The sequence below is a fragment of the Tachyglossus aculeatus genome, chromosome 11, assembly GCF_015852505.1.
Source record: "Tachyglossus aculeatus isolate mTacAcu1 chromosome 11, mTacAcu1.pri, whole genome shotgun sequence".
NCBI classification, from domain to species: Eukaryota; Metazoa; Chordata; class Mammalia; order Monotremata; family Tachyglossidae; genus Tachyglossus; species Tachyglossus aculeatus.
In genome coordinates, this window is record NC_052076.1 from 13,998,076 (window position 1) to 14,024,255 (window position 26,180).

At 51.3% G+C, this 26,180-nt stretch overlaps 1 protein-coding gene across 1 annotated transcript in view; it reads left to right on the forward strand.

Annotated features, from left to right (window-relative positions):
• Positions 1-26,180, forward strand: part of SIAE (sialic acid acetylesterase) — a 42,768-nt gene that overhangs the window by 1,684 nt on the left and 14,904 nt on the right. The window contains exons 2-3 of the mRNA XM_038753402.1: positions 16,436-16,597; positions 23,753-23,931. Of these exons, the coding sequence (XP_038609330.1) occupies positions 16,436-16,597; positions 23,753-23,931 (341 nt within the window). The remainder of the gene's footprint in view (positions 1-16,435; positions 16,598-23,752; positions 23,932-26,180) is intronic.

The following is a 26,180-nucleotide window of genomic DNA, read 5'->3' on the forward strand; positions in this document are numbered from 1 at the left end:
GGTCAGAGGACCTGGCTTCAGTCATTCATTTATTGAGCCCTTACTGTGTGCAGAGCACTTTACTAAGCACTAGGGAAAGGACACTTTAACCAGGCCTAGTGGAAAGAGCACGGGCCTGGAGGTCAGAGGACCTGGCTTCAGTCATTCACGGATTGAGCTCTTACTGTGTGCAGAGCACTGTACTAAGCTCTTGGGAGAGTCCAGTATAACCAGGCCTAGTGGAAAGAGCACGGGCCTGGAGGTCAGAGGACCTGGCCTCAGTCATTCATTTATTGAGCCCTTACTGTGTGCAGAGCACTGTACTAAGCGCTAGGGAAAGGACACATTAACCAAGCCTAGTGTAAAAAACACGGGCCAGGAGGTCAGAGGACCTGGCTTCAGTCATTCATTGACTGAGCTCTTCCTGTGTGCACAGCACTGTACTAAGCGCTTGGGAGAGTCCATTATAACCAGGCCTAGTGGAAAGAGCACGGGCCTGGAGGTCAGAGGACCTGGCTTCAGTCATTCATTTATTGAGCCCTTACTGTGTGCAGAGCACTGTACTAAGCACTTGGGAGAGTCCAGTATAATCAGGCCTAGTGGAATGAGCACGGGCCTGGAGGTCAGAGGACCTGGAATCAGTCATTCATTGATTGAGCTCTTACTGTGTGCAGAGCACTGTACTAAGTGCTTGGGAGAGTCCAGTATAACCACGCCTAGTGAAATGGGCACGGGCTTGGGAGTCACAAGACCTGGTTTAGTCATTCATGTATTGAGCTCTTACTGCGTACAAAGCACTGTACTAAACGCTTGGGAAAATACAGTTTAACCAGGCCTAGTGGAAAGAGCACGGGCCTGGAGGTCAGAGGACCTGGCTTCAGTCATTCATTGATTGAGCGCTTACTGTGTACAGAGCACTGTACTAAGCGCTTGGAAAAGGACACTTTAACCAGGCCTAGTGGAAAGAGCACGGGCCAGGAGGTCAGAGGACCTGGCTTCAGTCATTCATTGATTGAGCCCTAACTGTGTACAGAGCACTGTACTAAGCGCTTGGGAGAGTCCAGTATAACCAGGCCTAGTGGAATGAGCACGGGCTTGGGAGTCACGAGACCTGGTTTAGTCATTCATGTATTGAGTTCTTACTGTGTACAGAGCACTGTACTAAGCGCTTGGGAAAGGACACTTTAACCAGGCCTAGTGGAAGGAGCACGGGCCTGGAGGTCAGAGGACCTGGCTTCAGTCATTCATTGATTGAGCTCTTACTGTGTGCAGAGCACTGTACTAAGCGCTTGGGAAAGGACACTTTAACCAGGCCTAGTGGAAAGAGCACGGGCCTGGAGGTCAGAGGACCTGGAGTCAGTCATTCATTGATTGAGCGCTTACTGTGTACAGAGCACTGTACTAAGCGCTTGGGAAAGGACACTTTAACCAAGCCTAGTGGAAAGAGCACGGGCCTGGAAGTCAGAGAGTCACAAGACCTGGTTTAGTCATTCATGTATTGAGCTCTTACTGTGTACAGAGCACTTTACTAAGCGCTTGGGAAAGGACACTTTAACCAGGCCTAGTGGAAAGAACACGGGCCTGGAGGGCAGAGGACCTGGCTTCAGTTATTCATTGAGCTCTTACTGTGTGCAGAGCACTGTACTAAGCACTTGGGAGAGTCCAGTATAACCAGGCCTAGTGGAAAGAGCACGGGCCTGGGTGTCAGAGGACCTGGCTTCAGTCATTCATTTATTGAGCCCTTACTGTGTGCAGAGCACTGTACTAAGCGCTTGGGAAAGGACACTTTAACCAGGCCTAGTGGAAAGAGCACGGGCCTGGAGGTCAGAGGACCTGGCTTCAGTCATTCATTGATTGAACTCTTACTGTGTGCAGAGTACTGTACTAAGCGCTTGGGAGAGTCCAGTATAACCAGGCCCAGTGGAATGAGCACGGGCTTGGGAGTCACAAGACCTGGTTTAGACATTCATGTATTGAGCTCTTACTGTGTACAGAGCACTGTACTAAGCGCTTGGGAAAGGACACTTTAACCAGGCCTAGTGGAAAGAGCACGGGCCTGGAGGTCAGAGGACTTGGCTTCAGTCATTCACGGATTGAGCTCTTACTGTGTGCAGAGCACTGTACTAAGCTCTTGGGAGAGTCGAGTATAACCAGGCCTAGTGGAAAGAGCACGGGCCTGGGTGTCAGAGGACCTGGCTTCAGTCATTCATTTATTGAGCCCTTACTGTGTGCAGAGCACTGTACTAAGCGCTTGGGAAAGGACACTTTAACCAGGCCTAGTGGAAAGAGCACGGGCCTGGAGGTCAGAGGACCTGGCTTCAGTCATTCATTGATTGAACTCTTACTGTGTGCAGAGTACTGTACTAAGCGCTTGGGAGAGTCCAGTATAACCACGCCTAGTGGAATGAGCACGGGCTTGGGAGTCACAAGACCTGGTTTAGTCATTCATGTATTGAGTTCTTACTGTGTACAGAGCACTGTACTAAGCGCTAGGGAAAGGACACTTTAACCAGGCCGAGTGGAAAGAGCACGGGCCTGGAGGTCAGAGGACCTGGCTTCCGTCATTCATGTATTGAGCTCTTACTGTGTGCAGAGCACTGTACTAAGCGCTTGGGAAAGGACACTTTAACCAGGCCTAATGGAAAGAGCACGGGCCAGGAGGTCAGAGGACCTGGAGTCAGTCATTCATTGATTGAGCGCTTACTGTGTACAGAGCACTGTACTAAGCGCTTGGAAAAGGACACTTTAACCAGGCCTAGTGGAAAGAGCACGGGCCTGGAGGTCAGAGGACCTGGCTTCAGTCATTCATTGATTGAGCCCTAACTGTGTGCAGAGCACTGTACTAAGCGCTTGGGAGAGTCCAGTATAACCACGCCTAGTGGAATGAGCACAGGCTTGGGAGTCACAAGACCTGGTTTAGTCATTCATGTATTGAGTTCTTACTGTGTACAAAGCACTGTACTAAGCGCTTGGGAAAGGACACTTTAACCAGGCCTAGTGGAAAGAGCACGGGCCTGGAGGTCAGAGGACCTGGCTTCTGTCATTCACTTATTGAGCTCTTACTGTGTGCAGAGCACTGTACTAAGCGCTTGGGAGAGTCCAGTATAACCAGGCGCAGTGGAAAGAGCACGGGCCTGGAGGTCAGAGGACCTGGCTTCAATCATTCATTGATTGAACTCTTACTGTGTGCAGAGCACTGTACTAAGTGCTTGGAAAAGGACAGTTTAACCAGGCCTAGTGGAAAGAGCATGGGCCAGGAGGTCAGAGGACCTGGCTTCAGTCATTCATTGATTGAGCCCTAACTGTGTGCGGAGCACTGTACTAAGCGCTTGGGAGAGTCCAGTATAACCAGGCCCAGGGGAATGAGCACGGGCCTGGGAGTCAGAAGACGTGGTTTAGTCATTCATGTATTGAGCTCTTACTGTGTACAGAGCACTGTACTAAGCACTTGGGAAAGGACACTTTAACGAGGCCTAGTTTAAAGAGCACGGGCCAGGAGGTCAGAGGACCTGGCTTCAGTCATTCATTGACTGAGCTCTTCCTGTGTGCACAGCACTGTACTAAGCGCTTGAGAGAGTCCATTATAACCAGGCCTAGTGGAAAGAGCACGGGCCTGGAGGTCAGAGGACCCGGCTTCAGTCATTCATTGATTGAGCTCTTACTGTGTGCATAGCACTGTACTAAGTGCTTGGAAAAGGACAGTTTAACCAGGCCTAGTGGAAAGAGCATGGGCCAGGAGGTCAGAGGACCTGGCTTCAGTCATTCATTGATTGAGCCCTAACTATGTGCAGAGCACTGTACTAAGCGCTTGGGAGAGTCCAGTATAACCAGGCCCAGTGGAATGAGCACGGGCTTGGGAGTCACAAGACCTGGTTTAGTCATTCATCTATTGAGCTCTTACTGTGCACAGAGCACTGTACTAAGCGCTTGGGAAAGGACACTTTAACCAGGCCTAGTGGAAAGAGCATGGGCCAGGAGGTCAGAGGACCTGGCTTCAGTCTTTCATTGATTGGGCTCTTACTGTGTGCAGAGCACTGTACTAAGCGCTTGGGAGAGTCCAGTATAACCAGGCCTAGTGGAAAGAGCACGGGCCTGGAGGTCAGAGGACCTGGCTTCAATCATTCATTGATTGAACTCTTACTGTGTGCAGAGCACTGTACTAAGCGCTTGGGAGAGTCCAGTATAACCAGGCCCAGGGGAATGAGCACGGGCCTGGGAGTCAGAAGACCTGGTTTAGTCATTCATGTATTGAGCTCTTACTGTGTACAGAGCACTGTACTAAGCGCTTGGGAAAGGACACTTTAACGAGGCCTAGTTTAAAGAGCACGGGCCAGGAGGTCAGAGGACCTGGCTTCAGTCATTCATTGACTGAGCTCTTCCTGTGTGCACAGCACTGTACTAAGCGCTTGAGAGAGTCCATTATAACCAGGCCTAGTGGAAAGAGCACGGGCCTGGAGGTCAGAGGACCTGGCTTCAGTCATTCATTGATTGAGCTCTTACTGTGTGCAGAGCACTGTACTAAGCGCTTGGAAAAGGACAGTTTAACCAGGCCTAGTGGAAAGAGCATGGGCCAGGAGGTCAGAGGACCTGGCTTCAGTCATTCATTGATTGAGCCCTAACTATGTGCAGAGCACTGTACTAAGCGCTTGGGAGAGTCCAGTATAACCAGGCCCAGTGGAATGAGCACGGGCTTGGGAGTCACAAGACCTGGTTTAGTCATTCATCTATTGAGCTCTTACTGTGTACAGAGCACTGTACTAAGCGCTTGGGAAAGGACACTTTAACCAGGCCTAGTGGAAAGAGCATGGGCCAGGAGGTCAGAGGACCTGGCTTCAGTCTTTCATTGATTGGGCTCTTACTGTGTGCAGAGCACTGTACTAAGCGCTTGGGAGAGTCCAGTGTAACCAGGCCTAGTGGAAAGAGCACGGGCCTGGAGGTCAGAGGACCTGGAGTCAGTCATTCATTGATTGAGCGCTTACTGTGTACAGAGCACTGTACTAAGTGCTTGGAAAAGGACACTTTAACCAGGCCTAGTGGAAAGAGCACGAGCCTGGAGGTCAGAGGACCTGGCTTCAGTCATTCATTGATTGAGCCCTAACTGTGTGCAGAGCACTGTACTAAGCGCTTGGGAGAGTCCAGTATAACCACGCCTAGTGGAATGAGCACGGGCTTGGGAGTCACAAGACCTGGTTTAGTCATTCATGTATTGAGTTCTTACTGTGTACAGAGCACTGTACCAAGCGCTTGGGAAAGGACACTTTAACCAGGCCTAGTGGAAAGAGCACGGGCCTGGAGGTCAGAGGACCTGGCTTCCGTCATTCACTGATTGAGCTCTTACTGTGTGCAGAGCACTGTACTATGCGCTTGGGAGAGTCTAGTATAACCAGGCCTAATGGAATGAGCACGGGTGTGGGAGTCACAAGACCTGGTTTGGTCATTCATGTATTGAGCTCTTACTGTGTACAGAGCGCTGTACTAAGCGCTTGTCCTGAACTCCCTTCAAGCCCCTTAACATCTCTGTGCTTCCTGACCTCATCTGTAAAATGGGAATTAAGACTGTGAGCCCCCCATGGGACAACCTGATCACCTTGTAACCTCCCCAGTGCTTAGAACAGTGCTTTGCACATAGTAAGTGCAAATGCTATTATTATTATTATTATTATTGGGAAAGGACACTGTAACCAGGCCTAGTGGGATGAGCACGGGCCTGGAGGTCAGAGGACCTGGCTTCAGTCATTCGTTGATTGAGCCCTTACTGTGTACAGAGCATTGTACTAAGCGTTTGGGAGAGTCCAGTATAACCAGGCCCAGTGGACTGAGCACGGGCTTGGGTGTCAGAGGACCTGGGTTTAGTCATTCATCTATTGAGCTCTTACTGTGTACAGAGAGCACTGTACTAAGCGCTTGAGAAAGGACACTTTAACCAGGCCTAGTGGAAAGAGCACGGGCCAGGAGGTCAGAGGACCTGGAATCAGTCATTCATTGATTGAGCTCTTACTGTGTGCAGAGCACTGTACTAAGCGCTTGGGAGAGTCCAGTATAACCAGGCCCAGTGGAATGAGCACGGGCTTGGGAGTCACAAAACCTGGTTTAGTCATTCATGTATTGAGCTCTTACTGTGTGCAGAGCACTGTACTAAGCGCTTCGGAAAGGACACTTTAACCAGGCCTAGTGGAAAGAGCACAGGCCTGGAGGTCAGAGGACCTGGCTTCAGTCATTCATTTATTGAGCTCTTACTGTGTGCAGAGCACTGTACTAAGCGCTTGGGAGAGTCCATTATAACCAGGCCGAGTGGAAAGAGCACGGGCCTGGAAGTCAGAGGACCTGACTTCAGTCATTCATTGATTGAGCTCTTACTGTGTGCAGAGCACTGTACTAAGCGTTTGGGAGAGTCCAGTATAACCACGCCTAGTGGAATGAGCACGGGCTTGGGAGTCACAAGACCTGCTTTAGTCATTCATGTATTGAGTTCTTACTGTGTACAGAGCACTGTACTAAGCGCTTGGGAAAGGACACTTTAACCAGGCCTAGTGGAAAGAGCACGGGCCTGGAGGTCAGAGGACCTGGAGTCAGTCATTCATTGATTGAGCGCTTACTGTGTACAGAGCACTGTACTAAGCGCTTGGGAAAGGACACTTTAACCAGGCCTAGTGGAAAGAGCACGGGCCTGGAGGTCAGAGGACCTGGCTTCAGTTATTCATTGATTGAGCTCTTACTGTGTGCAGAGCACTGTACTAAGCGCTTGGGAGAATCCAGTATAACCAGGCCCAGTGGAATGAGCACGGGCTTGGGAGTCACAAGACCTGGTTTAGTCGTTCATGTATTGAGCTCTTACTGTATACAGAACACTGTACTAAGCGCTTGGGAAAGGACACTTTAACCAAGCCTAGTGGAAAGAGCACGGGCCTGGAGGTCAGAGAGTCACAAGACCTGGTTTAGTCATTCATGTATTGAGCTCTTACTGTGTACAGAGCACTGTACTAAGCGCTTGGGAAAGGACACTTTAACCAGGCCTAGTGGAAAGAACGTGGGCCTGGAGGTCAGAGGACCTGGCTTCAGTTATTCATTGAGCTCTTACTGTGTGCAGAGCACTGTACTTAGCACTTGGGAGAGTCCAGTATAACCAGGCCTAGTGGAAAGAGCACGGGCCTGGGTGTCAGAGGACCTGGCTTCAGTCATTCATTTATTGAGCCCTTACTGTGTGCAGAGCACTGTACTAAGCGCTTGGGAGAGGACACTTTAACCAGGCCAAGTGGAAAGAGCACGGGCCTGTAGGTCAGAGGACCTGACTTCAGTCACTCACTGATTGTGCTCTTACTGTGTGCAGAGCACTGTACTAAGCACTTGGGAGAGTCCAGTATAACCACGCCTAGTGGAATGAGCACGGGCTTGGGAGTCACAAGACCTGGTTTAGTCATTCATGTATTGAGCTCTTACTGTGTACAGAGCACTGTACTAAGCGCTTGGGAAAGGACACTTTAACCAGGCCTAGTGGAAAGAGCAAGGGCCTGGAGGTCAGAGGACCTGGCTTCAGTCATTCATTTATTGAGCTCTTACTGTGTACAGAGCACTGTACTAAGCGCTTGGGAAAGGACACTTTAACCAGGCCTAGTGGAAAGAGCGCAGGCCTGGAAGTCAGAGGACCTGGCTTCAGTCATTCATTGATTGAACTCTTACTGTGTGCAGAGCAATGTACTAAGCGCTTGGGAGAGTCCAGTATAACCAGGCCCAGTGGAATGAGCATGGGCTTGGGAGTCACAAGACCTGGTTTAGTCATTCATGTATTGAGCCCTTACTGTGTACAGAGCACTGTACTAAGCGCTTGGAAAAGGACACGTTAACCAGGCCTAGTGGAAAGAGCGCGGGCCAGGAGGTCAGAGGACCTGGCTTCAGTCATTCACTGATTGAGCTCTTACTGTGTGCAGAGCACTGTACTAAGCGCTTGGGAGAGTCCAGTATAACCACGCCTAGTGGAATGAGCACGGGCTTGGGAGTCACAAGACCTGGTTTAGTCATTCATCTATTGAGCTCTTACTGTGTACAGAGCACTGTACTAAGCGCTTGGGAAAGGACACTTTAACCAGGCCTAGTGGAAAGAGCACGGGCCTGGAGGTCAGAGGACCTGGAATCAGTCATTCATTGATTGAGCTCTTACTGTGTGCAGAGCACTGTACTAAGCGCTTGGGAGAGTCCAGTATAACCAGGCCCAGTGGAATGAGCACGGGCTTGGGAGTCACAAGACCTGGTTTAGTCATTCATGTATTGAGCTCTTACTGTGTACAGAGCACTGTACTAAGCGCTTGGAAAAGGACACTTTAACCAGGCCGAGTGGAAAGAGCACGGGCCTGGAGGTCAGAGGACCTGGCTTCAGTCATTCATTTATTGAGCTCTTACTGTGTGCAGAGCACTGTACTAAGCACTTGGGAGAGTCCATTATAACCAGGCCTAGTGGAAAGAGCATGGGCCTGGAGGTCAGAGGACCTGGCTTCAATCATTCATTGATTGAACTCTTACTGTGTGCAGAGCACTGTACTAATTGCTTGGGAGAGTCCAGTATAACCAGGCCCAGTGGAATGAGCACGGGCTTGGGAGTCACAAGACCTGGTTTAGTCATTCATGTATTGAGCTCTTACTGTGTACAGAGCACTGTACTAAGCGCTTGGAAAAGGACACTTTAACCAGGCCTAGTGGAAAGAGCATGGGCCTGGAGGTCAGAGGACCTGGCTTCCGTCACTCACTGATTGAGCTCTTACTGTGTGCAGAGCACTGTACTAAGCGCTTGGGAGAGTCTAGTATAACCAGGCCTAATGGAATGAGCACGGGTGTGGAAGTCACAAGACCTGGTTTGGTCATTCATGTATTGAGCTCTTACTGTATACAGAGCACTGTACTAAGCACTTGTCCTGAACTCCCTTCAAGCCCCTTAACATCTCTGTGCTTCCTGACCTCATCTGTAAAATGGGAATTAAGACTGTGAGCCCCCCATGGGACAACCTGATCACCTTGTAACCTCCCCAGTGCTTAGAACAGTGCTTTGCACATAGTAAGTGCTTAATAAATGCCATTATTGTTATTGGGAAAGGATACTATAACCAGGCCTAGTGGGATGAGCCACGGGCCTGGAGGTCAGAGGACCTGGCTTCAGTCATTCATTGATTGAGCTCTTACTGTGTGCAGAGCACTGTACTAAGCGTTTGGGAGAGAACACTATAACCAGAACCAGTGGAATGAGCACGGGCCTGGGTGTCAGAGGACCTGGGTTTAGTCATTCATGTATTGAGCTCGCCCTTTGTGCAGAGCACTGTACTAAGCGCTTTGGAAAGGACACTTTAACCAGGCTTAGTGGAATGAGCATAGGCCTGGAGGTCAGAGGACCTGGGTTTAGTCATTCATTACTGTGTGCAGTACTGTGCAGTGCAGTGTGTACTGTGTGTGTACTGTTCTTACTGTGTGCAGAGCACTGTACTAAGCGCTTGGGAGGGTCCAGTATAACCAGGCCTAGTGGAATGAGCACAGGCCTGAGTGTCAGAAGACCTGGGTTTAGTTGTTCATCTATTGACCTCTTACTCTGTGCAGAGCACTGTACTAAGTGCTTGGGAGAGGACACAGAGAAGCAGCGTGGTTTAGTGGAAAGATCATGGGCTTGGGAGTCAAAGGTCCTGGGTTCTAATCCTGGCTCGTCCACTTGTCAGCTGTGTGACTTTGGGCAAGTCACTTCACTTCTCTGCCTCAGTTCCCTCATCTGTAAAATGGGGATTAAGACTGTGAGCCCCACGTGGGACAACATGATAACCCTGTATCCACCCCAGCGCTTAGAACAGTGCTTGGCACATAGTAATCACTTAACAAATACCATAATTATTATTATTATCATTAACCAGGCCCAGTGGAATGAGCACAGGCCTGGGGGTCAAAGGACCTGGTTCAGTCATTCATTTATTGAGCTTTTTGTATAGAGCACTTGCCCCAGGTCACACGGGAGAGATATGACAGACCAGAGATTACATACCAAGTCTTTCTGACTCCTAGGCTGTGCTGCCTCTCAGCAGCACTTAGCAATGTGCACTTACTAGAAGCTATGAGTGCTTATTACAAGTCACATTGGCTCCCTGTGCCTCAGCTACTTCATCTGTAAAATGGGGGATGAGACTGGGAGCCCCACGTGGGACAGGGCCTGTGTCCAACCCAATATGCCCGTATCCACCCCAGCACATAGTACAGTGGTGTGCACATTGTAAACGCTTAACAAATACCACAATTATTGTTATTATTATTCCTATGTGCAGACCACTGTACTGAGCCCTTGGAAAAGTCCGATGCAACAGAATTAGCAGACTGGTTCCCTGCCCATAATGAGCTTCCAGACTGGAGAACTTGAGCAGCCCCCGCGGCCCGGTGCAAGAGCAGAGGTTCAGGAGTCATAGGAAGTGGGTTCTAATCCCGGCTCTGCCACTCATCCGCTGTAACCTTGGGCAAGTCACCTAACTTCTCCGAGCCTCAGTTCCCTCAGCTCTAAAGTGGGGATTCAGATTGTGAGCCCCATGTGGGACATGGACTTTATTCAACCTGATTACTTTGAATCCACCCCAAGGCTTAGGAAAATGTTTGGCACATAGTAAGCGCTTAACAAATTCCATGATTATGATTTTGATTAGCGGACTGGCCATGCTCTGACCCGTGACAAGTTCTGACCTTGTGAGAGGACACTTTAACCAGACATAGTGGAAAGAGCACGGGCTTAGGACTCCTAGGAGGACTTGGGTTCATTCAGTCATTTATTCAGTCGTATTTATTGAGCACTTACTATGTGCAGAGCATTATACTAAGCGTTTGGGAGAGGACAGTGCAACAGTAGACAGGCACATGCCCTGCCCACAACGAGCTTACAGTCTAGAGGGGGGAGCAGCCATTAATATAAATAAATAATTGACAGATATGGACAATATGGAAAGAGCACGGGCTTTGGAGTCAGAGGTCATGGGTTCAAATGCCAGCTCTGGCAATTGTCAGCTGTGTGACTTTGGGCAAGTCACTTAACTTCTCTGGGCCTCAGTTATCTGTAAAATGGGGATTAATCAATCAATCGTATTTATTGAGCACTTACTGTGTGCAGAGCACTGTACTAAGCGCTTGGGAAGTACAAGTTGGCAACATATAGAGACAGTCCCTACCCAACAGTGGGCTCACAGTCTAAAAGATTAAGACTGTGAGCCCCCGATGGGACAACCTGATCACCTTGTAACCTCTCCAGCGCTTAGAACAGTGCTTTGCACATAGTAAGCGCTTAATAAATGCCATTATTATTATTATATGGACATAAGCACTGTGGGGCTGGGAGTGGGGAGATGAATAAAGGAAGTAAGTCAGGGCAATGCAGAAGGGAGGGGGAGAAGAGGAGAGCAAGGCTTAGGGAAGGCCTCTTGGAGGAGATGGGCCTTCGAGAAGGCTTTGAAATGGAGGGGAGAGGCATTTTCTGTCGGATTTGAGGAGGAAGGGGGTCCAGGCCAGAGGCAGGATGTGGGTAAGGGTTTAAGAGATAGCAAGATGGAGGCACAGCGAGAAGGTTAGCGTTAGAGGAGCAAAGTGTGTGGATGGGTTGTAATTGGAGAGTAGCAAAGTGAGGTAGGAGGATCGAGTGCTTTAAAGCCAATGATGAGGAGCCTTAATCCCCATAATAATAGTAATAATGGTATCTAAGTGCTTATATTCTGTGCCAGGCCCTGTACTAAGCACTGGAGCGGATACAAGCTAATCAGTCTGGACACCATCCCCGTCCCAGGCAGCGCTCACCATCTCAATCCCCATTTTACAGATGAGTTAATGAGCCCAGTGAAGTGATTTGCCCAAGGTCACACAGCAGACAAGCGGCGGAGCCAGAATTAGAACTCAGGCTCGGGTTCCAGCCACTAGGCCACAGGAGGTGCTCGTGGCAAGGGGGACCGGGTGTTGTACCTGGGTCAGATCCTGCCATTCGGTCCCCTAATCTAGAACAGCTCCAGGATTGCCTCAGGCCCACAACCAGAAACCCACTGGGGCCCGGAAGCGGCTCTTCTCCCTCCTCTCCGACTCCTCTGCTCCCGTTTTTGCTTTCCCGCCCTGGTGCAAGCGCTTATTCCAGGCGAGACCCTCCCACATGCGTCTTCCTCCTGGCAAGCTGCCTGCGTATTTATATAATCCTTGGGAAGGTTCCTAATCCCTTTGGGATGTGTTTTAGTTAGCGCAGCACCCCAGACTCAGCGGCTTTGCAGGGTAGGGTCTATGAGTCACGGAGACCCTCAGGAGCGAGGGGCTCCCTGCAGACAATGGTGGGTTTTGGAGACTGGGGGACAGGGGCAGGGGGTGGAAATTGGAAAAAGCCAAGATGCCACCCGCAATCTAAGAGGCCGAGATCACGGCTAGCGTTTGGTGTGGAGAATGGCGTCCTCCTTCCTGGCTGAACTCTCCCTTGTCAATCATTACTTTCTAGGTGACGAAAGATCGATAGCTCTATTTCTCTTGTCCTCTCCTGACTATTGGAATATGATTTATGGAAGGGGAACTTGCTAGGTTTTGATGGGGGATATTACTGAGGTAATTTAGGTAATTTGCTTGTTATTAATAAAACATTTCAATAAAGGCTGAATGTTAAATATAGGAACTGTCTTGTTAAAGTGAGCCCCTTTTTAGCTTCCCTGGGGAACAAAAATCTGCATTTTTCCCCAGCGTGAGTGAGCAGTCCTCATTCCGTCCTTTTGTATCTGAAGGTTGGTGGAAAAGTGAATCACCGGCTCCCTCCCTAACTAGGTCTCCGACTTTCATCCTCCTTGTCTGTAAAATGGGGATAATCCCTTTGAGCCTCGTGAGTGCTCTCCCTGCTTCTGGTGAGGAAAATTTTTGTAGAACAGCTCTGGATGCTAATGGAGGAGCAGTTATTGCAGGGGCCTGGTGTTTCGGAGCAGGATTACCCATGGGGAGGAAAATTAGCCCTGGCGTGGAGAGAGGGAGAAAGGGAAGAAGGAATAGAATCCAGCAGAAGAAGAGAGAAGTTGCCGTTTCTGGTTGACTTTACTTAGTGGCAATTTGGACTGCATAGCAACTACATAGTTGGAAGGGATTGTTGAATATATTATGTATATTGTGCTTTCCCTCCCCCATCTCCTTCCTTCTCTCCCAACAAGTCTTGTGTAATTTGCTGCCGACACAGCCAAGTTGTGGTGCTGTTTTACTTTCTTCCCCCCACCCCGATGCCTCTCCCAGGGGTAAAGGTTCTTAGTCAGTCAGTCGTATTTATTGAGCGCCTACTGTGTGCAACTAGGGAGAGTACAATATAACAGACCCATTCCCTGCTCACAGTGAGCTTACAGTGTAGAGGGGGAGACAGGCATTTATATAAATAAATAAAATTACAGCTATGTACATAAGTGCTGGGGAGCTGGGCGGGGGGGTGAATAAAAGGAGCAAGTTAAGGCAGCAGAGAAGGGGTGGGAGAGGAGCAAAGGAGGGCTTAGTCAGGGAAGGCCTCTTGGAGGAGATGGGGGAGAGACATTGTTGGATATGAAGAGGGAGGGCGTACCAGGCCAGAGGCAGGACATGGGCAAGGGGTTGGCAGCAAGATAGATGAGATAGAGGGACAGCGAGAAGTTTGGCATTAGAGGAGCAAATTGGGCAGGCTGGGTTGAAATAGGAGAGTAGCGAGGTGAGGTAGAAGTGGGGAAAGATGATCAAGGGCTTTAAAGCCAATGGTAAGGAGTTTTTTGTTTGATGCAGATGGGCAACCACTGGAGATTCTTGAAGAGTGCAGAAACATGGCATGAACGTTTTTAAAGAAAAATGATCCGTGCAGCAGAGTGAAGTATGGACTGGAGTGGGAAGAGACAGGAGGCAGGGAGGTCAGCGAGGAGGTGGGATAGGAGAAGTGCTTGGATTAACGTGGTAGCGGTTTGGATGGAGAGGAAAGGGTGGATTTCAGCGATGTTGTGAAAGTGGGACCAACAGGATTTAGTGATGGAGTGAATATGTGGGCTGTGAGAGAGAGAGGAGTCAGAGGATAACACCAAGGTCCTGGGCTTGCGAGACGGGAAGGATGGTAGCGCTTCCTACAGTGATGGGAAAGTCAGGGGACGAATAGGTGGGTGGGAAGATAAGGAGTTGTGAACTGTACTTTGCAAGTGTTTAGTACAGTGCTCTGCACAGAGTAAGTGCTCAATACGATTGCATGAGTCCTGTTTTCTTCATGTTAAATTTGAGGCGACGGTGGGACATCCAGGTAGAGATGTTTTGAAGGCAGGAGGAGATGTGCGACCGCAGAGCGGGAGAGAGATCAGGACTGGAGTTAGAGGTTTGGGAATCATCCTCTTAGAGGTGGGAGTTGAAGCCATGGGAGTGAATGAGTTCTCCAGAGGAGTGGGTGTAGATGGAGAATAGAAGGGGACTCGGAATTGAATCTTGAGGGACCCCCACAGTTAGGGGGTGGGAGGCAGAGGAGGAGCCCACGAAAGAAACTGATAATGAGCATCCAGGTAGAGCCGCCAGAGAGAAAGGAGGAGAACCAGGAGAGGACGGTGTCAGTGAAGCCGAGGTTGGATAGCGTTTCCAGGAGAAGGGGGTGGTCCACTGGGTCAGAGGCAGCTGAGAGGTCGAGGAGGACTAGGATGGAGTAGAGGCCGTTGGATTTGGCCTTGGTGACCTTTGAGAGGGCGGTTTCTGTAGAGTGAAGGGGTGGAAGCCAGATTGGAGGGGATCAAGGAGAGAATTGGAGAGGAACTTGAGACCGGGTGTAGACAACTTGCTCAAGGAAGGTGGAGAAGTGTGGACAGCGAAAGGACTGGTAATAATAATTGTGGTATTTGTAAGTGCTTACTATGTGGTAGGCATTGTACTGTTTAAGTGTTTACTTCATGCCAAGCACTATGCTTAGTGTCAGCATAAATGCAAGATAATCAGAGTGGACGCTTTCCCTATCCCGTACAAGCTCAGTCGAAAGGGAAGGGTCGACGGGGATTTAATCCCTATTATAATAATAATAATGACATTTGTTAAGCGCTATTATGTGCCAAGCACTGTTCTAAGCCCTGGAAAAAAATGGCATTTGTTAAGTGCGTACTATGTGCCAGGCAATGTACCAAGCACTGGGGTTGATACAAGCAAATCAGGTTGGACACAGTCCTTGTTCCATGTGGGGCTCACAGTCTCAAACCCATTTTATAGATGAGGTAACTGAGGCACAGAGAAGTTAAGTGACTTGCCTAAGATCACAGAGCAGACAAGGGGTGAAGCTGGTATTAGAACCCATAACCTTCTGACTCCCAGGCCTGTGTTCTATCCATTGGGCCATGCTACTTCTCTGAGATTTTAAAATGTTACAAAAAACTCTCAGTTTAAGGGGAAGGGAGAGCAGCTATTTCATCCCCCTTGTGCAAAGGGGAGGAAACTGAGGTTGAGGGTTTTTTTTTCCCAAAAGAAAGACTCCGTTTAAGTAAGGGGGAGGGAGAGCAGGGGTTTCAGCCTCAGTGTACAGAGGAGGAAACAGCTGCAGAAGTGTTTAAAAAAAAAAAAAAGCTCCCAGACTAGGGAAGGGCGAGCAGGTGTTTCATGCCCCTTATGCAGATGAGGAAACTGAGGTTCAGAGGTGTTAAAAAAAAAAAAAGGCCATCAAAGTGGAAGCGGGAGCCGGTATCTCATCCTTAGTATACAGATGAAGAAACTGAGGCTCAGACAAGTGACTTGCCCAGCAGGCAAATAATAATAATAATAATGGTATTTGTTAAGTGCTTATTAGGTGCCAGGCACTGTGAGAGCCCGGGCTTGGGAGTCAGAGGTCGTGAGTTCTGATCCCGGCTCCGCCACTCGTCAGCTGGGTGACTTTGGGCCAGTCACTTCACTTCTCTGGGCCTCAGTTCCCTCATCTGTAAAATGGGTTTGAGACTGTGAGCCCCACATGGAACAAGGACTGTGTCCAACCTGATTTGCCTGGGGATAAAATGGGGACGAAGACTGTGAGCCCCAAGTGGGACAACCTAATAACTTTGTATCTCCCCCAGCGCTTGGAACGGAGCCTGGCACCTAGTGAGCGCTTAACGTTATTATTATTATTACTAAGCGGTGGGGCGGATACAAGCAGATCATCATCATCAATCGTATTTATTGAGCGCTTACTGTGTGCAGAGCACTGTACTAAGCGCTTGGAAGTACAAGTTGGCAACATAGAGAGACAGTCCCTACCCAACAGTGGGCTCACATGGACACAGGCCGTGCCCCCCGCGGGGCCCGCAGTCCCAATCCCCGTTTGGCAGATGGGGAAACCAAGGCCCAGAGACGTGACTTGCCAGAGGTCCCAGAGCAGCCAGGCGGGATTGGGACCCCCGGCCTTGTGAAGGCCGGGCCGCTTCTCCGCCGGCGGTGGTGGGTTGGGGTGGGCTCGGGCCCCCGGTCGCCGACGGGTCCCTGGTTGTGGGGTTCATTCCGGTGTTCTCCGCAGGTCCGGGCTTCCGGCTGGCGCTGGCGCTGGGCGACCACATGGTGCTGCAGCGGGAGCCGTCGAGCGCCGTGGTGTGGGGCCTTGGGCAGCCCGGAGCCCGCGTCACCGTCACCCTCCGACGGGGCCCCGCCACAATCCAGACCCAGGAACCCCGCTTCCCAGGTAACGCCGACACCCCCCCAGTGACGCCCCCTGCAAGACGGTCCGCACCGTGCCCCGGGAGACTGTGTATATGTTTGTACGCAGTTATTACTCTCTTTATTTTACTTGTACATATTTATTCTATTTATTTTATTGTTAATATGTTTTGTTTTGTCATCTGTCTCCCCCTTCTGGACTGCGAGCCTGCTGTTGGGTAGGCACCGTCTCTATATGTTGCCGACTTGGACTTCCCAAGCGCTTAGTACAGTGCTCTGCACACAGGAAGCGCTCAATAAATACGATTGAATGAATGAACGAATGAATGAATGACTTCTGGCTTCCGGCGCCCCCTGCCGGACGGGACGCTTGGCTGTTGCTCTCGGGCGCCCCCTGCTGCGCGGGGCACGCCCCGGCCACCCTCGGACGCCCCCTGCCGGACGGGACGCGCTGAGGCCCGGGCGGCTGCTGGCTTCTGGCGCCCCCTGCAGGATGGGATGCGCGGCTGTTGTTCTCGGGCGCCCCCTGTCGCGCGGGACCCCTGCCGCCGCCCTCGGACGCCCCCTGCTGGACGGGACACGCTGAGGCCCGGGCGGCTGCTGGTTTCTGGCGCCCCCTGCCGGACGGGATGCGTAGCTGTTGCCTTTTGTCGCCCCCTGCCGGAGGGTCCGCGCTGAGGCCCGGGCGGCTGCGGGCTTCTGGCGCCTCCTGCCGCGCGGGATTCGCCCCAGCCGCCTTCGGACGCCCCCTGCCGGATGGGACGCTTGGCTGTTGCCCCCTGACGCCCCCTGCCGGACGGGATGCGCCGCTGTTGTCGTCGGGCGCCCCCTGCTGGACGGGACGCGCGGCTGTCGCCCTCGGCTACCCCCTGCCGGACGGGACGTGCGGCTGCTGGCCTCTGACACCCCCTGCAGGAGGGTCCGCGAGGTGCCCCGGGCGACTGCTGGCTTGTGTCGCCCCCTGCCGGAGGGTCCGTGCCAAGGCCTGGGCGGCCGCTGGCTTCTGGCGCCCCCTGCCGGACGGGACGCGCGGCTGTTGCCCTCGGGCGCCCCCTGCTGGACGGGACGTGCGGCTGTTGACCTCTGACGCCCCCTGCAGGAGGGTCCGCGCAGTGCCCCGGGCTGCTGCTGGCTTTTGGCGCCCCCTGCCGGGCGGGCCTCGCAGCTGCTGGCCTCGGACGCCCCCTGCTGGAGGATCTGCGCCGAGGCCCGGCCGGGAATAATAATAGTAATAATAATAATGGCATTTATTAAGCGCCTACTATGTGCAAAGCACTGTTCTAAGCACTGGGGAGGTTACAAGGTGATCGGGTTGTCCCATGTGGGGCTCACAGCCTTCATCCCCATTTTCCAAATGAGGTTACTGAGGCCCAGCGAAGTGAAGTGACCTGCCCAAAGTCACACAGCTGATAATAATAATAATAATGATGGTATTTGTTAAGCGCTTACTATGTGCAAAGCACTGTTCTAAGCGCTGGGGAGGCTACAGGGTGATCAGGTTGTCCCACGGGGGCTCACAGTTTTAATCCCCATTTTACAGATGAGGTAATTGAGGCACTAGTGAGTGGTGAGTGGCGGAGCTGGGATTTGAACCCATGATCTCTGACTCCAAAGCCCGGGCTCTTTCCACTGAGCCACGCAGCATTGGCAGGCCCCCAGGGGGGACCCCTAGAGCTCCCACCTTCTCCAGCCTCCAGTGGGGCTGAGTTTACGATCCTCCCCCACCGTCCCTTTCAGCCCCTCGCCAGCCTGTTAGTCTTGAGGGTGGAGCGGGCAGGGGAGAAACGCCCGGAGAACCAGGAAAGGTCTGGTCAGCGGAGGAGGGACGGGCCAGGCTGATTTTCAGCTGGATTTCCCCCTCTCTGCTCTGGATGGGACACCAGGCCCCTTTTGGGTTGGTGATGGCATTTAGGCCTTTATTGCGTGCTAAACGCAGAGACAGATACCAGACTATCAGACATTGGCCTGCTCCCCACATGGCCAGAGAGGACAGGGAGATAAAGCAGGCGTTTTATCCCCGTTTTACAAATGAGGACACTGAAGACCAGAGAGGTTAAGTGGGTTGCTGAAGATTGCACAGCGGGCAAGTGACAGAGCTGGGATAAGAATCTGGCTCTCCCCATCTCCTAGTTCCAGGCTTTTCCCACCAGATCATACAGCCTTATCACCGTCCTTTCTTTGCCTCCCTCCACCTCAGTCTCCTTTCGTACCTCATTCCCCGCTCCCCCAAATATTAAGCCCAGGGTCGGTCTCTCCAAACCCTGTGCATTGCGCCCAGCGATGGTCACTAAATAATAATAAAAACAACAATAATAATATCTGTTCGGCATTCACTATGTACTAAGCACTGGAGTAAATTACAGTGTAATCAGATTGGACATAGTCCCTGTCCCTCGTGGAGCTAACAGTCTAAATAGAAGGATGAAGAGACATTGAATCTACATTTTACAGATGAGGAGACGAGGCCCCCAAGAAGTGAAGTGACTTATCCAAGGTCATACAGCTGCCGAGTGGGGATTAGAACTCAGGTCATGACTGCTTTTCCTCCTCTGTGACTACTGGTGACTACTCTGACTACAGGGAGGCAATGTGGCCTATTGGATAGAGCACGGGCTTGACAGTCAGAAGCTGTGAGTTCGAATCCCGGCTCTGCCACTTATCGGCTGTGGGACTTTGGGCAGGTCACTTCACTTCTCTGTGCCTCTGTAACCTCTGTAAAATGGGGATTAGAACTGTGAGCCCCACGTGGGACAACCTGATTACCTTGCATCTACCCCAGCACTTTGATCAGTGTTTGGCACATAGGAAGCGCTTAACAAATACCATTATTATTATTGTTGTTGTTGGGCATTTGGCGGTTCAACATCTGTGCCTCCCTGGACTGTGAGCCCACTGTTGGGTAGGGACTGTCTCTATATGTTGCCAATTTGTACTTCCCAAGCGCTTAGTACAGTGCTCTGCACATAGTAAGCGCTCAATAAATCCGATTGATGATGATGATGATGATGATTGAACTACCCAGGATTAGGGCAGGTATCGTCAGCTTCTCTGGAAGCTGAGCCCCGTGATGGTGTAACAGACAGCCTGGAAGCGCTGTCAGTTCGCAAGTCCCCTGGCCCCCCCCATCCTTAATTTAATTAAGTCTGTGTACACTGTTAATCCCGTGTCTTTAAATTAATTTCACTTGCTACGGGGCGGCCGTCTCTTGAGTATGTAGAATCTAAAATCAAGAGCCAAGGGGCCCATCCTGGCGGACCCATCTTCAGCGGTTAGCGACAAAGGATGATGGGTGAGGAAAGGGTGGCCGTTTCCCTCCTAAACGTCCGTGTTTTTCCTTATTTTAACCTAACTGCTTGGGACCCCATGAACCAGCATTAGGAGAGCACTTCTCTGAAATCACAGAGCACTGGAGGGCCCGTTATTCTTCTTCCTAGTATTATTATTATTATTATTTGTAATAGTAGTATTTATTAAGCACTTCTTATATGTCAAGGATGGTCCTGAGAACTGGAGAGAACAAGGTTATCAAGTTGGGCACAGTTCCTGTCCCACATGGGCTCACGATCTATGGGGGAAGGAGAACAGGTTGTGAGCCCTGTGTAACACTTGGATTGTGTCCAACCTGTTTATCTGGTATCTACCCCAGGGCTTAGTAACACGCCTGGCGCTCAGTACGTGCTTAACAGATACCGTTTTAAAGAAGACCCCAAAATGAGGTATTTCATCCCCATTTTGCAGATGAGGAAACTGAGGCACATAGTTCTATAGCTTGCCCAAGGTCACACACCAGGCAAGTGGCAGAGCAGGGATTAGAACCCAGTTCCTCTGACTCCCAGGACTGGGAGTGTTTCCACCAGGCACTCATTTACAGAGCTCGGGGAGAGTACTTTTAATAACGCTATTCATTAGGCACTTTCTACGTATCAAGCGCTGTTCTAACCCCGGGGTAGATACAAGCTTATCAGGTGGGACACAGTCCCTGTCCCACGTGGGGCTCACAGTCTTAATCCTCATTTTGCAGATGAGGGAACGGAGACACAGAGAAGTGAAGTGGCTTGCCCAAGGTCACCCCGCACACAAGGGGCAGAGGCGGGATTAGTACCCAGGTCCTTCGGACTCCCAGGCCTGCGTGCTGGCCTCCCTGGAGGGCCCCGTGGTGGAGAATCAATCAATCAATCAATCAGTCGTATTTATTGAGCGCTTACTGGGTGCAGAGCACTGTACTAAGCACTTGGGAAGTACAAGTTGGCAACGTATAGAGACGGTCCCTACCCAACAGTGGGCTCACAGTCTTAAAGGGGAGACAGAAAACAAAACCAAACATACTAACAAAATAAAATAAATAGAATAGATATGTACAAGTAAAGTAAATAAATAAATAGAGTAATAAATATGTACAAACGTATATACAGGTGTTGTGGGGAAGGGAAGGAGGTAAGATGGGGATGGAGAGGGGGACGAGGGGGAGAGGAAGGAAGGGGCTCAGTCTGGCTCAGTTTGAATCAATCAATCAATCGTATTTATTGAGCGCTTACCGTGTGCAGAGCACTGTACTAAGCGCTTGGGAAGTACAAGTTGGCAACATATAGAGACGGTCCCTACCCAACGGTGGGCTCACAGTCTAGAGAATCAGCGGACCGGAGGCCTGGCCGGCATCTCCTCCTCCGAGCTGGCATCCCGAGCTTCACTGGAGCAGAAATACTGAATCCCAACACCCCAGAGGCTAGCCTCTCCTTGGAATATCCATGGCCCAATTTTTCCATAGGTGGCCCATCCAGTTTCCTTACTCTTTAAAAGGGCTTCCCTCCCCACCCGTTTGCCTCCTCCCAGGAAGGAGGAGGAGGAAGGGGAGGCCCCCCACTCCAGGAAGCCTGGGGGAGGTTGCCATCATAGGCTGAGGGTTAAGTTTTCCATCCCCTGGAGTCCCCTCTGATTCCAAGGAGACGATCCAGTCATTCATTCATTCATTGTCGCATTTATTGAGGTATTTATTCCCTACCTCTTCTCCCTCCTACTTAGACCACTAACCCCATGGGGGACGGGGGCTGTGTCCAACCTACTTGTAGCGCCTCAATTCCGGGGCTTATCACAGTGCTTGGCACCTAATAACTACCGCAATTATTGTCCAGGGCAGACCTTGAGGATGAGCGTGACCCGACCCAGGAGCAGAGAGGGCAGTGTCATCCGGTGGGGAAAACCTGGGACCGGTTCCGTCCTAGCTCCGCCACTGACCCCCATCTTACCTCCTTCCCTTCCCCGCAGCACCTGTATATATGTTTGTACATATTTATTACTCTATTTATTTATTTTACTTGTACATATCTATTCTATTTATTTTATTTTGTTAGTATGTTTGGTTTTGCCTCCCCCTTTTAGACTGTGAGCCCACTGTTGGGTAGGGACTGTCTCTATATGTTGCCAATTTGTACTTCCCAAGCGCTTAGCACAGTGCTCTGCACACAGTAAGCGCTCAGTAAATACGATTGATGATGATGATGTTGACTGACCCGCTTAGGGACCTTGGGAAAATCCCTTAATCTCTCTGGGCCTCACTCTCCGTTCCCTCTCCCTTATTAGGCCCTGTCGGACTGGGGTGGGATCCAATCTGATAACCCAGGGTCTACCCCAGCGCTTAGCACACTTCTGAGCACAGAGTAAGCGCTTAGTAGGTGTCTTAATAATGACGTCATTCTCGTCGTTTCTACCTTCCCCGGTTCGTGTCCCAGGCCTTAATAATTACGGTATCTGTTAAACGCTTACTAGGTGCCGGACACTGTACTAAGTGTTGGGGTGGACACAGTCCCTGTCCCACGTGGGGGTCTCGGTATTCACCAGGCAGCTCCTGGGTGCAGAGCACTGTACTGAGCGGTTGGGAGAGGACGAGAGTCACATCTCCAGGGTCCTCACCCTCTAGGCGCCTGGATTCTCTGCTCCTCGGTGTCGATTGTCCCGGAGTCCCCAACTTGGGCAGTTTTTATAACTGGGCAGCAGCCTCACCCAGCCCTAGGGGAAGAAATCTGGGAGGGCGAGGCTGCTCCCTGGGTTCAAAGTAGCAGCGTGGCTCAGTGGGAAAGGGCATGGGCTTTGGAGTCAGAGGTCATGGGTTCAAATCCCGGCTCCGCCAATTGTCCGCTGGGTGACTTTGGGCAAGTCACTTAGCTTCTCTGTGCCTCAGTTGCCTCATCTGTAAAATGGGGATGAAGACTGTGAGCCCCCCATGGGACAACCTGATCACCTTGTAACCTCCCCAGCGCTTAGAACAGTGCTTTGCACATAGTTAGCGCTTAATAAATGCCATCATCATTATTATTATTATTCTTATTAAAGTAAGGGAGACCCAGAGCCACCCCCAAGCTTCCCTTTCCCAGTCGGTCATATTTACTAAGCGCTTACCATGTGCGGAGCACTGTCCTTAGCATTTGGGAGGGTACAAGACAATGATAAAGAGGCACACATCATGGGTTCTAATCCCGGCTCCGTCACTTGTCTGCCGTGTGACCTTGGGCAAGTCACGTCACTTCTCTGTGCCTCAGTTACCTCATCTGTAAAATGGGGATGAAGACTGTGAGCCCCCCATGGGACAACCTGATCACCTTGTAACCTCCCCAGCGCTTAGAACAGTGCTTTGCACATAGTTAGCGCTTAATAAATGCCATCATTATTATTATTATTATTATTAAAGTAGGGGAGGCCCAGAGCCACCCCCAAGCTTCCCTTTCCCAGTGGGTCATATTTATTAAGCGCTTACCATGTGCGGAGCACTGTCCTTAGCGTTTGGGAGGGTACAAGACAATGATAAAGAGGCACACATCATGGGTTCTAATCCCGGCTCCGTCACTTGTCTGCCGTGTGACCTTGGGCAAGTCACGTCACTTCTCCGTGCCTCAGTTCCCTCATCTCTAAAGTGGGGATTAAGGCTGTGAGCCCCACGCGGGACAATCTGATGACCTTGTAGCTACCCCAGCTGTTAGAACGGTGCTTGGCACGTAGTAAGCACTTAGCAGATACCATCGTCGTCATTATTATTATTAGCGGGGGAGACAGGCGTGAATAGAAACGAATCAGTTACAGACGTGGACATAAATGCTGGGGGGTGGGGAGGGTGAATAGCTCAACATGCTCCGGGTTGGGGCCTGGCACCCCACCGCTGGGCACTGACCGGGCCCGCCCCCCGTTCCAGACCCCCGTGGCATCTGGTCGGTGGTGCTGGACCCCATGGGACCCGGGGGTCCGTACGAGCTGGTCGCGGAGCAGACCGTCGGGGCCAACCAGACCACCCGCCTGACCGCACGCGACGTCTACTTCGGCGACGTCTGGCTGTGCGGCGGGCAGAGCAACATGGAGATGACCGTTTCCCAGGTAACCGGCCCGCCGCCTCTCACCCTCTCACCCCCCCCACCCCTCCGCCCCTAACCCCGTCCAGCTGGGACGGGGCCGGAAGGGAACGGCCTAGGACCAGGGATCTGGGAGTGGGTGAGCAGTCCGGGAACACCTTTAACAACCATTAGTAACCGTGGGGCGGAGGGGTTCGTCAGGCGCTTACTACGTGCCGAGCGCTGGGATGGAAATACGAGATCATCAGGTCCCTGTCCAACACAGAGCTCACAGCCAGAGGATTTAGCTGCGGGGAGAACCCAAACGCCGAGCGACGGCATCCGACTTGCATAGCCCTGCGTCGATAAGAAACTCGTTACCGGTGGCTTTAAAGCACTCTGTCCGAGCGACGGCATCCGACTTGCATAGCCCTGCGTCGATTAGAAACTCGTTACCGGTGGCTTTAAAGCACTCTGTCGGCTTTCTCCCGCTCCTACCTTACTGGGCTGATGTCCTGGAATTCCCTCCCCTTTCACAACCGACAATGGGGCCGAGGGGAGAGCGAATAAAGTTCCATTTTGGCCTCCAAGAGGCCTTCCCTAACTGTCTCCCTTACTCACACTCCTTTCTGTGTCACTTCTGCACTTGCAAACGTACCCCTGAAGCCCTTTATATTCAACCCCACAGCATTTATGCAGCTCTCCTTGTACTCTGCCATTTCCGTATCTGTCAGGGTCTCTCTCTCTCCCTCTGTCAACTGTAAGCTCCTTGTGGGCAGCGATCCTGTCTCCCTACTCTGTTGTAGCATCCTCCCCCAAGCACTTAGCACAGTGCTCTGCCAACAGTAAGTGCTCAGTAAATGCCACCGATCGACTGACTGGCTCATCAATCAGTACTGCCGGAGTCCCTGCTAGAGAGAGAGAGAAGCAGCGTTGCATAACGGGATAGAGCCCGGGACTGGGAGTCAGAAGGACCTGGGTTCTAATCCCGGCTCCGTCACTCGTCTGCTGTGTGACCTGGGGCAAGTCACCTCACTTCTCTGGGCCTCAGCTCATTTGGCAAATGGGTATTGAGACTGCGAGCAACCTGATTTGCTTGAATCCACCAAATACAACAGTTATTATCATTATTATTATGCAGAGCGGGAGTAAAAGTGCTTGGGGGACACATGCCGAGAGACGAGGCTCTTGGAGGAGTCCATAATCTATTGCCGGGCCAAAGGGAGTCCTGTCCCCCAACTGCCCCCCTCAGCACAGTCCTGCTGGAGAGAATTTGGCATTCAATTCATTCAATCGTATTTATTGAGCGCTTACTGTGTGCAGAGCACTGTACTAAGCGCTTGGGAAGTCCAAGTTGGCAACATAAAGAGATGGTCCCTATCCAGCAGCGGGCTCATCCAGGTTACAGCCTAAAGCAAATACCAACCCAAGGGCAAAGAGCTGTCTGTTGGATCAATCATTAGCATTTACTGAGCGCCCACTGTGTGCGGAGCACCGACCAGAGCTCTTGAGAGAGGACCCTGCCAAGGGGCTTGCAGTCTAGCAGGGGAAGACGACACTGACGTGATTTCTGGAGGAGGAAAAAGAGGAAGGAGAGATGGCTATCCGAATGCTTAAATCGTGGTTGGGTCAGTCGGTCGATTGTATTTGAGTGCTCACTCTGTGCGGAGCACTGTACTAAGCGCTCGGGAGACTACAGTGTAACAATAGAACAGACACGCGAGGGTGTCTCCCCCTTTTAGACTGTGAGCCCACTGTTGGGTAGGGACTGTCTCTATATGTTGCCAACTTGTACTTCCCAAGCGCTTAGTACAGTGCTTTGCGCACAGTAAGTGCTCAATAAATACGATTGATTGATTGTGATACAGAAGTGCTGAGGTTTCCACTGGGATTTGGCGACTGACCGAATGCGTGGGTGGAATGAGAGAGATGAGTCGAAGAGAGCGGCGAGGGTACGGGCTCGTGAGACGGGGAGGGGGGTGGTACTGTCTACCGCGATGGGAAAGTCGGGGGAAGACGGGGTTTGGGGGGGGAATCGATTGTATTCATTGAGCTCTTATTGGGTGCCGAGCACTGAACTAAACACCTGGGAGACTACAATACACCAGGGTTAGTAGACAGGACTGGGAGGCAAACATTAAAATAAATTGCAGATATGGACATAAGTGCTGCGGGGCTGAGACGGGGGTGAATAAAGTTCTGTTTTGGACGTGTTAAGTTTGAGGTGTAAGATGAGACACAGAGATGCAGCGTGGCCTAGTGGCAATCAATCAATCGTATTTATTGAGCACTTAC